General features: G+C 39.5%; 1 protein-coding gene across 5 annotated transcripts in view; it reads right to left on the bottom strand.

Annotated features, from left to right (window-relative positions):
• Positions 1-12,483, bottom strand: part of ITCH (itchy E3 ubiquitin protein ligase) — a 124,161-nt gene that overhangs the window by 75,820 nt on the left and 35,858 nt on the right. For all 5 annotated transcript variants that reach the window (XR_012326268.1, XM_073792889.1, XM_019950662.3 and 2 more), the window contains one exon: positions 1,402-1,492. Coding sequence is in view for 4 of the 5 variants with exons in the window: in XM_073792889.1 (XP_073648990.1) it covers positions 1,402-1,471 (70 nt within the window). In the remaining variant the exon portion in view is untranslated. Of the gene's footprint in view, positions 1-1,401; positions 1,493-12,483 lie in introns of those variants that run through there.

Raw genomic sequence — 12,483 nt, 5'->3', positions numbered from 1 at the left:
TAAGCCAGGTATAGTAAAAACTAAAATAATCAATAAATGCCATTAAATTAAAGGGAGAGAGTCTAGGGTTCCATTGTGTGATAGACACATGCATGTCTGAAGAAAATCCAGTGCCTCACTTTGGCTAGTGCAAGTAGCTTCTATTGATATATAAAGACCTACAAAGAGATCATATGGAGCCTGTAAAACGTCTTAGCCCAGTTTTAAAGAAATTCAATACCATAGCCAAGGAGAAGCACTGAAGATTTCTGAGCAGGAATGAACAAATCAGGAGGCATTTTAAGAACATTAATCTGAAAGTGATACACTTGATTAGTATGGCTAGAGGAAGAAACAAAGAGAGATTAGGAAAGTAACAACAGCAACCAAAATATTTAATAGGGATTTCTCCAAAAAACATATACAAATGGCCAATAAGCACATGAAAAGATGCTCATCATCATTTAACCATCAGAGAAATGCAACTCAAACCCATAATGAGATAGCTCACATCCATTAGGATGTCTCTAATCAAAAAGATAAGCATTGCAAGGATGCTTACAAAATTGTAACCCTCATACATGACTGTTGGGAATATAAAGTGGTGTGGATGCTTTGAAAAATAATTTGGAATTCCTCACAAAGCTAAACATGGATATTACATGACCCAGTGATTCTACTCCAGAAAGTAGAAGGTATATACTCAAGAAAACTGAAAACATACATCTTCACAAAAACTTACATACAAACGTTCATAGCATTATTCATAATAGCCCAAAAGTGGAACCAACCCAAACATCCATCAGCTGATAAATGGATAAAGTATGTCCACACATGGAATAGTATTTGGCAATAAAAAGAAATTAGATACTAATACATGCTACAACATGGTTGAACCTTGAAAACATTATTATGATAAGTGAAAAAAGTCAGAGACAAAGGCCACGCATTTTATGACTCTATTTATATGAGAGATCCAAAATAGGCAAAGCTATAGAGACAAAAATAACTAGGGCTGAAGGTGGTTGGGGAATATGGGGCAGGGGTTTCTGCAGTGGTGAAAATGTTCTAAAATTGACTGGTGTTGGTTGCACAACTCTGAGAATGTACTAACAATCATTGACTTCTAAATGGGTAAACTGTATGGTATGTGAATTATCTCAACAAAGCTAATAAAATCCAAATGAAAACAAAAAATAGCAATTGCCAAAGCATGTTTAATGGAAAAAACAAACAAACCCAAATCCTATACTATACCCAAGAATATCCTGAAATCAAAATGTAATTTTTACATATCTAAACATTATGTTCATTCATTCATTCAGAACCTGATACGTCACAGCCACTAAAGATTTTAAGATTTTTTTCTTTTTATCTTGGGAGTCGGGGGGAAGTAAAACAGTAGATCTTCTTAAGACTTACCAGTTATCTGAAGTTGTGATTTCATGGTCAGGCTACCCATTGAACCAAGCTGTGATCCACTGTCAGACATAACACCAACAGGACGGCAAACCTGAACAGGGCCAAGGAAACACTATAAACATCAAAAATTCCCACTTGAAAAATATGTAAATAGTGCTAGCCAGGCCATTTCCATGTCCCACTGAAGGCCACACAATAACCAGTGGCCTTCACATTGCTAAATATAATTTTCAATTCTAGTATCCATCCTGCGTTAACCTATCAGCAAAATCTGACATGATCATTCCTTCTTCCATGGTTTTTCTTCCTTTTAGTTCCCAAGACACATTCTCTAGGTTTATGTCCTACATTACTGATTGTTCCTTCCTAGACTCCTTTGATGATTCCTTCTCTTCTCTCCACCCTCCTAATACTGGAAAGTCCTAGGACTCAGTTCTTGTTTCCCTCTTCTCTCATCGCTCCATACTCATTTCCTCAAGGATATCATCCACTGTTATGGCTTTAAATATCATCTATATATCAACAAGTCCCAACTTTATATTTCTATTACAGACTTCACTCCTGAATTCTAAACAACTTCACTTGCGTATCTAAAAGACACTCTGAACTTAACAGATCCAAAATGGAACTCCTGATGTTCTCTGTAAACTATCTCAGTTGATGGCAATTTCATTCTTTCAGCAGCTCAAGCCAAAAACCTTGGAGTCATCCTTGACTCCTTTCTATTTCCTTTCCAACCCGCTGGCAAATTCTGATGTCTCTATTTGTAAAAATATATCTAGAATCTAGACATTTCTCACCACCTCTACCACCAATCTGTCCAGACCCACCTCTGACAGCCATTTTTTTCCTAAATTATGCCCCTCTCCTAGATTAACCTAAAAGGTCTCCCTTTTTCCACCCTTGTCTAGCTTTAGTACCTATTCTTAACACAACCTGGATGATTCTTTTAAAATGTTAAAAACCTTTCAAAACCTTCCCATTTTACTCAGAGTAAAAGCCTGAATCCTGAAAGACCCTATATGATACATGCTTCCACTGCTCCCAACTTCCTGAACTTATTTCCCTGCTACTCTCCTCCCCTACTCAGGCACATACTTCCCTATTATTCTTGAAATATGCCAGCACATTCTTGCCTTTAGACGTTCATTCTACTTGTCTTCTTCACAATATTCAGTCTGCTCCACTTATGATGATCATTTTCTTCTCCTATAAACTATGTGACCTTCTGACATACTAAGTAATTTACTTGGTAAGTATGTTTATTGATTTTGACTCCCTAAGCTAGAATATAAACTCCATGTGAATGGGGGATCTTTTTGCTTTGTTCACTGATGAAACCCAGAAGCCCAAAACAGGGCCTGTGGCTACTGAATTATACTAAATGAACACCTCTAACATATCTTCTTCAGCCAATAATCATGGAAGAGTTAATCCCCCTGTGGAAAGGGCATGATTCGTATACAATAAAAAAGATTTTATAACAAAGTCAGAACACTTGGGTTTGATTCCTGGCTACAACACTCACTATATGATACTATTTGAGTCATATAACTTCTCTAGGTCCCAGTTTCCTGTCAGAGAAATGGGGATAATACCACCTCTACCTCACAGGGCTTTTGTAAGACTGAATGATTATATCTGTGGGAAAAAAAATGCTCTGTGAATGTTTATTATTTATCATTAATACTCTTTGAATTTATTTGTTTGTTTATTTATGGCTGCGTTGGGTCTCTGTTGTTGTGTGCAGGCTTTCTCTGGTTGTGGAGAGCAGGGGCTACACTTCATCGCGGTGCGCAGGCTTCTCACCGCGGTGGCTACTCCAGTTGCGGAGCATGGGCTTCAGTATTTGTGGTTCGCGGGCTCCAGAGTACAGGCTCAGTAGTTGTGGCACACAGGCTTAGTTCCTCTGCGGCATATGGGATCTTCCCAGACCAGGGCTCAAACCTGTGCCCCCTGCATTGGCAGGCAGATTCTTAACCACTGCACCACCAAGGAAGTCCCTAAGTATGTTTTTAAAATAACCTGTTCTTAGGCTTTCGGGGACTTGATAAAAATTTTAAGAATATTTTGAGTGGGTCAAAGTAAAGATTAAACTCAAGCAAAATTTACTCAGCACTCACTAGTTGCCAGGTCCCATGTAAGAAATATACAAATACAATAAGGCAAAATTAGGCTTCCGTTCCCTGGCGGTCCAGTGGTTAGGACATCATGATTCCAATGCAGGGGGCGTGGGCTCGATCCCTAGTCAGGGAACTAAGATCCCACATTCCACAGGGCAACTAAGCCTGTGAGCGCTAGAGCCTGCGTGCCACAACCGGAGAGCCTGAGAGCCACAACTACTGAGCCCACACCACAACTAGAGAGCCCCATGTGCCACAACTACAGAGTCTGCGTGCCACAACTTGAGGAGCCTGTATGCCGCAAGGAACAGCCTGCACTCCGCAATAAAAGACAGCGCAGGCCACAATGAAGATTGTGCAACTAAGACCCAATGCAGCCAAATAAATTAAATATTAAAAAAAGTCATGTATGTACTGATACATATTAGTTTTATATAATCAAAATTACTTAAGTATTTTAAATCCCTAAGAACAAAAAAATACCATTTGTAAAGACAAACTATAGAAACCTAAGTATCAATTGGCAACCAGTTAAATAAATAGCAAACTCATACCACAGAACACTATGCAGCTATCAAAACAACTTACTAATGACTGAAATGGAATGATTCCAAGAACATTTTTTTAAGTTACAGAATATATATAATGTGATGGTATTTTTTCAAACAAAAACAAAGTATATATTCTTGTAGGTAAATATACTTATAAACAAAAGCAGAAAAAGTATACATCCCCTAACTGTTTATAGTGGTTACCTTTGTGGAGAAGGGGAGAGGGTCTGTGTACTACAGGAGGTGGTCATGGGGAACTTTGGTTTTGTATGTATTGCTTGAGTTTTTAAAAAGAAAATGTGTAGCCTACTTGTACACTTTGAAAAACAGGCAAGACAGAGTAGATTGAGAATCTACACTTCAAGTCCCATCTTCTCCCCTGAGCTCCAGACTCTTAGGTCTAACCATTATTTATAACTGCCTGCATGGTTAAAATGACTAAACTGAGGAGACTTCCCTGGTGGCACAGTGGTTAAGAATCCACCTGCCAACGCACAGGACACGGGTTCGGGCCCTGGTCCAGGAAGATGCCATGCCACATGCCATGAAGCAACTAAGCCCCTGCGCCACAACTACTGAGTCTGCGTGCCACAACTACTGAAGCTCACACACCTAGAACCCACTCACTGCAACCAAGAGTAGCCCCTGCTCGATGCAACCAGAGAAAGCCCGCACGTAGCAACAAAGACCTACCACAGCCAAGAAAAAAAAAGACTAAATTGAAACTCTCCCTGGCCTCAATAGCACCACCATCCATCCAGTTGCACAAGCCAAAGCTGTGGGCATTATCTTTCCCTCATTACCAAGTTCTAAAGATACTACCTGCAAAATATACCCTGCTATATACCTTAAAATATATGCTTATTTTTCTCCTCTTCTTAACCATCTTAGTCCAAGCCACAAACACCCATCCCTTCCCTGTCAACAAATTACTACAAGTCACTAAATTGGTCTCTCTGCTTCTGCACCTGCTCCCTCTCCCTCCCACCACCCATTCTCCACACAGCAACTAGGGTACTCTTTTAAACACGAAAGTTAGATCATGCTCTACTCTGCTTAAACATCCAATAATTGCCTATCTCACCTAAAACAGAATCCAAATTCCTCACCCTGGCTTACAGAAGTCCCACTACATTCCATCCATGACCTACTCTCTTGACTTCTCCTCATATCATTCTCTCCCTTACCCACTGCAAATATGGATTTCTTTCTATTTCTTAAACACACTAAGGTCATTCCAGACTTACAGGCTTTACACTAACTGTTCCCTCTGCTCGGAATGTTTTTCCCTCTTACCTTTAAATAGCTAACATCTTATATTCAGGTCTCAAGTTAATACTCAAATACTCAGAGAGGTCTTCCCTGACTACTCAATCTAATGTAGCCATCCTATTACTTTCTATCACACCGCTGAAATTTTTCTGATTAAATTTTTTACTGACTATAAGGTCCACAAAGGTAGGCAACCTTGTCTGCCTTGCTAATCAGTGTCTAGAATATTCCACAGTTGTTTTTTTTTTTTAATTAACTAATGTCCGCAATTTATATTTAGGTCCACTCTTTGTGAACCTTATACAGTCCTATGGATTTGTTATTGTTGTTTTGTTTTTTGGGGTTTTTTTTTTTGCGGTACGCGGGCCTCTCACTGTTGTGGCCTCTCCCGTTGCGGAGCACAGGCTCCGGACGCGCAGACACAGTGGCCATGGCTCACGGGCCCAGCCGCTCCGTGGCATGTGGGATCTTCCCGGACCGGGGCACGAACCCGTGTCCCCTGCATCGGCAGGTGGACTCTCAACCACTGCGCCACCAGGGAAGCCCCCTGTCCTATGGATTTTGACAAACACATAACTGCCATGTATCCACTATTATAGTATCACACAGAATAATCTCACAACCCTAAAAGTCCCCTGTGCTTCACCTACTCATCCCTCTTCCCTCACTAAGAACCTCTGGCAACCACTTGTCTATTTACTGTTTCTATAATTTTGCCTCTTCCAGAATGTCAGATAGGTAGAAGCACACAATTTAGAGCCTCAGCCTGGCTTCTTTCACTCAGCAGTATGATTAAAGTTTCCTCCATATCTTTTCAGAGCTTGGCAGCTTTTTTTTAAATTGCTGAGTAATATTTCATGTGTGTTTATTCCACAGTATATACATTTGCTTACTGAAGGATATGTTAGTTGTTTCCAGTTTTTGGCAATTATGAATAAAGCTGCTATAAGTATTCATGTTCAGGTTCCTTGTGGATATAAGTTTTCGACTCAATTGGGTAAACAGGACTACAATTACCGGATGATAAGGGTAAACCTATGTTTTAGCTCTGCCAAATGGTTTTCCAAAGTAGCTGTACCATTCTGCATTCCTATTAGGATTGAAATAGAATTTCTACTGCTTCATATCCTCACAAGCATTTGGTATTGTTAGTTTTTTGGAATTTAGCCAGTCTAACAGGTGTACAATGACGTTTCACCATTGGCCTAGTTTGTAATTCCCATATGACATATGATGTTGAGCCTCTTTTCATATGCTTATTTACCATCTATGTACACTGTTTGGTGAGATATCTGTTCAGATATTCTGCTCATTTATTATTTGTTTTCTTGCTGTCGCATTTTAAGAGTTCTTTGTATATTTTAAATACAAGTCCTTTATGTGTTTTGCAAATATTTTCTCACAGCCTATGGCTTCTCTTTTCATTCTCTTAACAGTGTAAAGGTTTCACCAATTCCCACATGTGAGTGAGTGCGGTGAGTATGTTCCCCACACCAACAAGCAATTCTCCAACACCAGCTAAGTGTCCTACAATTTAATAAAAATCAGAGAAGAAATAAATATAGCATGTTTTTAAATATTAAAAAAAACCACCAAAAAAATTATTAGAAATAAACAAATACACTAAGTTGCAGAGTAAAAATATCAATATACAAGTCTGTTCTATACACTAACAATGAATCATCAAAAAACAATTAACAAAAAAATCTCATTTACAATTGCAACAAAAAGAATACCTAGGAATAAATTTAACCAAGTAGGTGAAAGACCTGTACACTGAAAACTTTAAGACGTTCTTGGAAGAAATTTAAGACAACATAAAAAAATGTAAAGGTATTCGTGCTCAGGGACTGGAAAAATTAACATTTTTAAATGTCCGTATTACCTAAAGCAATCTACAGAACCAATGCAATCCCTATCAAAATCCCAATGACATTTTTCACAGAAATAGAACAACAACAACAACAAAATCCTAAAATCTGTAAGGAGTAACAAAAGGCCCCAAGTAGCCACAGCAATCCTGAGTGGGGGGGAAAAAACCCAAAGCTCGAAGTATCATTCACTCTGATTTCAAATTATATTACAAAGCTATAGTAATCAAAACAGCATGGTATTGGCAGAAAAAGTGACATAGATCAATGGAACAGAATTGAGAATTCAGAAATAAACACACATATGGACAATTAATTTACAAAACAAGAACAAAGAACATAAAGTGGAGAAAGTGTAGTCTCTTCAATAAATGATGTTGGGAAAACTGGACAGTTAACATGCAAAAGAATGAAACTAGACCACTATCTTACACCATAAACAACGTCAACTCAAAAGGGATTAAGGACTTGAATGTAAGACCTGAAACCATAAAACTCCTAGAAGAAAACACACATCAGTCTTAGCAATATCTTTCTGGATATGTCTCCTCAGGCAAGGCAAACAAAAGCAAAAATAAACAAATGGGACTACATCAAACTAAAAAGCTTCTGCACAGCAAAGGAAACCATCAACAAAATGAAAATTCAACCTACCTACTCAGAGAAGATATTTGCAAATCATATCCAATAAGGAGTTAATATTCAAAATACATAAAGAACAACCAAAAAATAAACCACCCGATTAAGAATGGGCAGAGGAAGTGAACAGACCCTTTTCCAAAGACATACAGATAGGGAACAGGGACATGAAAAGATGTTCAACATTACTAAGTATTATGGAAATGCAAATCAAAACCACAAATGAGTTATCACCTCATACCATTAGAATAACTATTATCAAAAAGGCAAGAAATTGGGCTTCCCTGGTGGCGCAGTGGTTGAGAAAAAAAAAAAAGGCCAAAAAAAAAAAAAGGCAAGAAATAACAAGGGTTGGAGAGGATGTAGAGAAAAGGGAATCCTCATACACTGTTGGTAGGAGTGTAAATTACTGCAGCCACTATGGAGAGTTCTCAAAAATTAAGAATAGAACTACAATATGATCCAGCTACTCCATTTCTAAGTATTTATCCAAAGAATTCAAAAACATCTAATTTGAAAAGATATATGCATACCTATGTTCAATCCAGCACTATATACAATAGCCAAGATATGTAAACAACCTAAGTGCCTATCCATGGATGAAGAAGATGCAATATATATATAATGGAATACTACTCAGCCGTAAAAAATTCTTTTAAAAATAAAGGAGGGCTCCCCTGGTGGCGCAGTGGTTGAGAGTCCGCCTGCCGATGCAGGGGACATGGGTTCATGCCCCGGTCCGGGAGGATCCCGCATGCCGCGGAGCGGCTGGGCCCGTGAGCCATGGCCGCTGGGCCTGCGCGTCCGGAGCCTGTGCTCCGCAACGGGAGAGGCCACAACAGTGAGAGGCCCGCGTACCACAAAAAAATAAAAAATAAAAAATAAAAATAAAGGAAATCTTGGGACTTCCCTGGTGGCACAGTGGTTAAGAATCCACTGCCAATGCAGGGGACATGGGTTCAAGCCCTGGTCCAGGAAGATCCCACATGCCGCAGAGCAACTAAGCCCATGCACCACAACTACTGAGGCCCACACACCTAGAGCCCGTGCTCCACAACAAGAGAAGCCACTGCAATGAGAAAACCATGCACTGCAACAAAGAGTAGCCCCCGCTCGCCGCAACTAGAGAAAGCCCATGCGCAGCAACAAAGACCCAACACAGCCAAAAATAAATTAATTAACTTAAAAAAAAAAAAAAAAAAGGACATCTTGCCATTTGCAACAACATGGATGGACCTAGAGGGTATTATGCTAAGTGAAATAAGTCAGACAGAGAAAGACACATACTGTATGATTTCACTCATATGGTAGGGGGGAGTTCAAACCAAACCAAACAAAAATGAGCACACAGAGAGAAGAGAGCAGCGGTTAGCAGAGAGCAAGTGGGGGAAGGGTGATATGGATAAAGGGAGTCAGCTGTACAGTGACGAATGGAAACTACACTCTTGGTGGTGAGCATGTTGTAGTGTATACAGAAGTCAAAATATAATTTTGTACACATGAAACATATAATGTTATAAACCAATGGGGTTTTTTTGGGGGTTTTTTTTGCGGTACGTGGGCCTGTCACTGTTGTGGCCTCTCCCGTTGCGGAGCACAGGCTCCGGACACGCAGGCTCAGCGGCCATGACTCACGGGCCCAGCCGCTCCGCGGCATGTGGGATCCTCCTGGACCGGGCACAAACCCGTGTCCCCTGCATCGGCAGGTGGACTCTCAACCACTGCGCCACCAGGGATGCCCTAAACCAGTGTTTTATTAGTCAATCAATGAAAAGGTTATCTGTCAAACCACTAATCTAACAGAACAGACTTCAGTGGCCACACAAGACAAAGAATACAGGACTGCACAAAATTAGTTTGGAAAAGTCACCAAACAATCAAATGACAACCACAGGAAGCAGCAACAAGAAACCATGAGATGGGGGAAGAATATAATTTCCAGAGTTGCCACATTATAACATTCAAAATGTTCAGTTTTCATACTAGCAAACCGAATTCAACAGCACATTAAAAGGATTAATACATCATGACCAAGTGGGATTAATCCCTGGGATGCAAGACTGGGTCAACATATGAAAATTAACATGATCAACAAGGACGAACCGTATAGCACAGGGAACTCTATTCAGTATTCTGTGATAATCTATATGAGAAAAGAATCTAAAAAAGAATGAATATATGTATAACTGAATCACTCTGCTGTACACCTGAAACTAACACAACATTGTAAATCAACTATACTCCAGTAAAACTAAAATATTTTTAAAAGAGAAAGATAATAAATGTGTTATACCACATTAAAAGATTAAGGGTAAAAATCACATGATCATCATAACTGATGCAGAAGAGCATCTGACAAAATTCAATACTGTTTCATGATAAAAACTGTCAGATTAGGAATAGAAGGAAATTACCTCAACAAAATAAAAGCTACATATGAAAAGACCACAGGTAACATCACACTCAAAGGTGAAAAACTGAAACCTTTTCTTCTAATACTAGGAACAAGACAGGATGCCCATTCTTACCACTTCTAGTCAACACAGTACTGGAAGTCCTAGCAAAACCAATTAAGGTAGAAAAAGAAATAAAAGGCACCCAAATTGGAAAGGAAGAAGGAAAATTATCTCTGTCCCCAGATGACATGATCTTATATATAAAAAACTCAATAAAGCCTCCACACAGGGACTTCCCTGGCAGTCCAGTGGTAAAGACTCCACACTTCCACTGCAGGGGACACGGGTTGGATCCCTGGTGGGGGAACTAAGATACCGCGTGCCACGCAGTGCAACACCTCCCCCGCAAATAAAAGACTCCACACAAAAAACACAATATGGGCTTCCCTGGTGGCGCAGTGGTCGAGAGTCCGCCTGCCAATGCAAGGGACACAGGTTCGTGCCCTGGTCCGGGAAGATCCCACATGCCGCGGAGTGGCTAGACCCGTAAGACATGGCCGCTGAGCCTGCGCGTCCGGAGCCTGTGCTCCGCAACGGGAGAGGCCACAACAATGAGAGGCCCGCATACTGCAAAACAAAAAACAAAAAACCCCCACAATATTGTAAATCAACTATACTCCAATAAAAATTAAACTGTTAAAAACTAACTTTTTAAAATACAGCAAACTTGTACGATACAAAATCAACATAGAAAAATTAGCTGCATCCCTATACACTAACAATTAACTATCCGGAAAAAAAAATTAAGAAACAATCCCATTCACAATAACATCAAAAATAAAAGATACTTAGGAATAAACTTAACAAAGGAAATAAAAACTACAAAACATTGCTGAAAGAAATTAAAGATACAAATAAATGGAAAGACATCCTGTACTCATGAATTGAAAGATAAAGTATTGTTAAAATGTCCAAACTACCCGAAGTGATCTACAGATTCAATGCAATCCCTATTAAAATCCCAATGGAATTTTTTAAATAGAAAAAATCCTAAAATTCAAATGGATCCAAATAGCCAAAATAATGTTGAGAAAGAAGAACAAAACTGAGATATCACACTACCTGATTTTTAGAATATTACAAAGCTACAGTAATTAAGACAGTATGGTACTGGCATAAAGATAGGCATATAGAGCAATGCAACAGAATAGAGCGCCCAGAAATAGACCCACAAATATACAGACAACTAATATTCAACAAGGTTGTCAAGAACACGCAATGGGGAAAGAATAATCTCTTCAACAAGTGGTGCTGGGAAAACTGAATATCCACATGCAAAAGAATGAAATTGGATCCTTATCTTACACCATAAACAAGAATCAACTCAAAATGGATGAAAGTCTAAAACATAAGACATGACACTGTAAAACTCCTAGAAGAAAATATAGGGGAAAAGCTTTGTGACATTGGTCTTGGCAATGATTTATTGGATATTACACCAAAAGCACAAGCAACAAAAGCAAAAAAGACAACAGGGACTACACCAAACTAAAAAGCTTCTGCTCTGCAAAAGGAAAGAATCAACACAGTAAAAAGACAGCCTGTGAAACAGAAGAAAATATTTGCAAACCATATATCTGATAAGGAGTTATATCCAAAATACACGAGAAGCTCCTACAATTCAAAAGCAAAAGACCCCAAACAACCCAGTTTTAAAATGGGCGAAGGACTTGAACAGACATTTCTCCAAGGAAGACATACATATAACCAATAGGTGTGTGAAAAGATGCTTGACGTCACTAATTATCCAGAAAATGCAAATCAAAACCACGAGACCTCATCTCACACCTGTTAGGATGGTCACTATCAAAAAACAAAAAAACTGGGCTTTCCTGGTGGCGCAGTGGTTGAGAGTCCGCCTGCCGATGCAGGGGACACGGGTTCGTGCCCCACTTTGGGAAGATCCCACATGCCACGGAGCGGCTGGGCCCGTGAGCTATGGCCGCTAAGCCTGCGCGTCCGGAGCCTGTGCTCTGCAATGGGAGAGGCCACAGCAGTGAGAGGCCCGCGTACCGCCAAAAAAACCCTAAAAATGTTGGCAAGGATGTGGAGAAATTGGATCCCTTTTACACAGTTGGTTAATCTCTTATATTGAAAACAGAGGCAAAATTCGTCAACAAAATACAAGCAAATTGAGAATTCAGTAACATTCCATGACCAAGTGGAACTT

This window comes from Tursiops truncatus, chromosome 15, assembly GCF_011762595.2.
Source record: "Tursiops truncatus isolate mTurTru1 chromosome 15, mTurTru1.mat.Y, whole genome shotgun sequence".
NCBI lineage: Eukaryota > Metazoa > Chordata > Mammalia > Artiodactyla > Delphinidae > Tursiops > Tursiops truncatus.
Note: the sequence above shows the minus strand (reverse complement) of the source record. Positions and strands in the feature narration are given on the sequence as shown.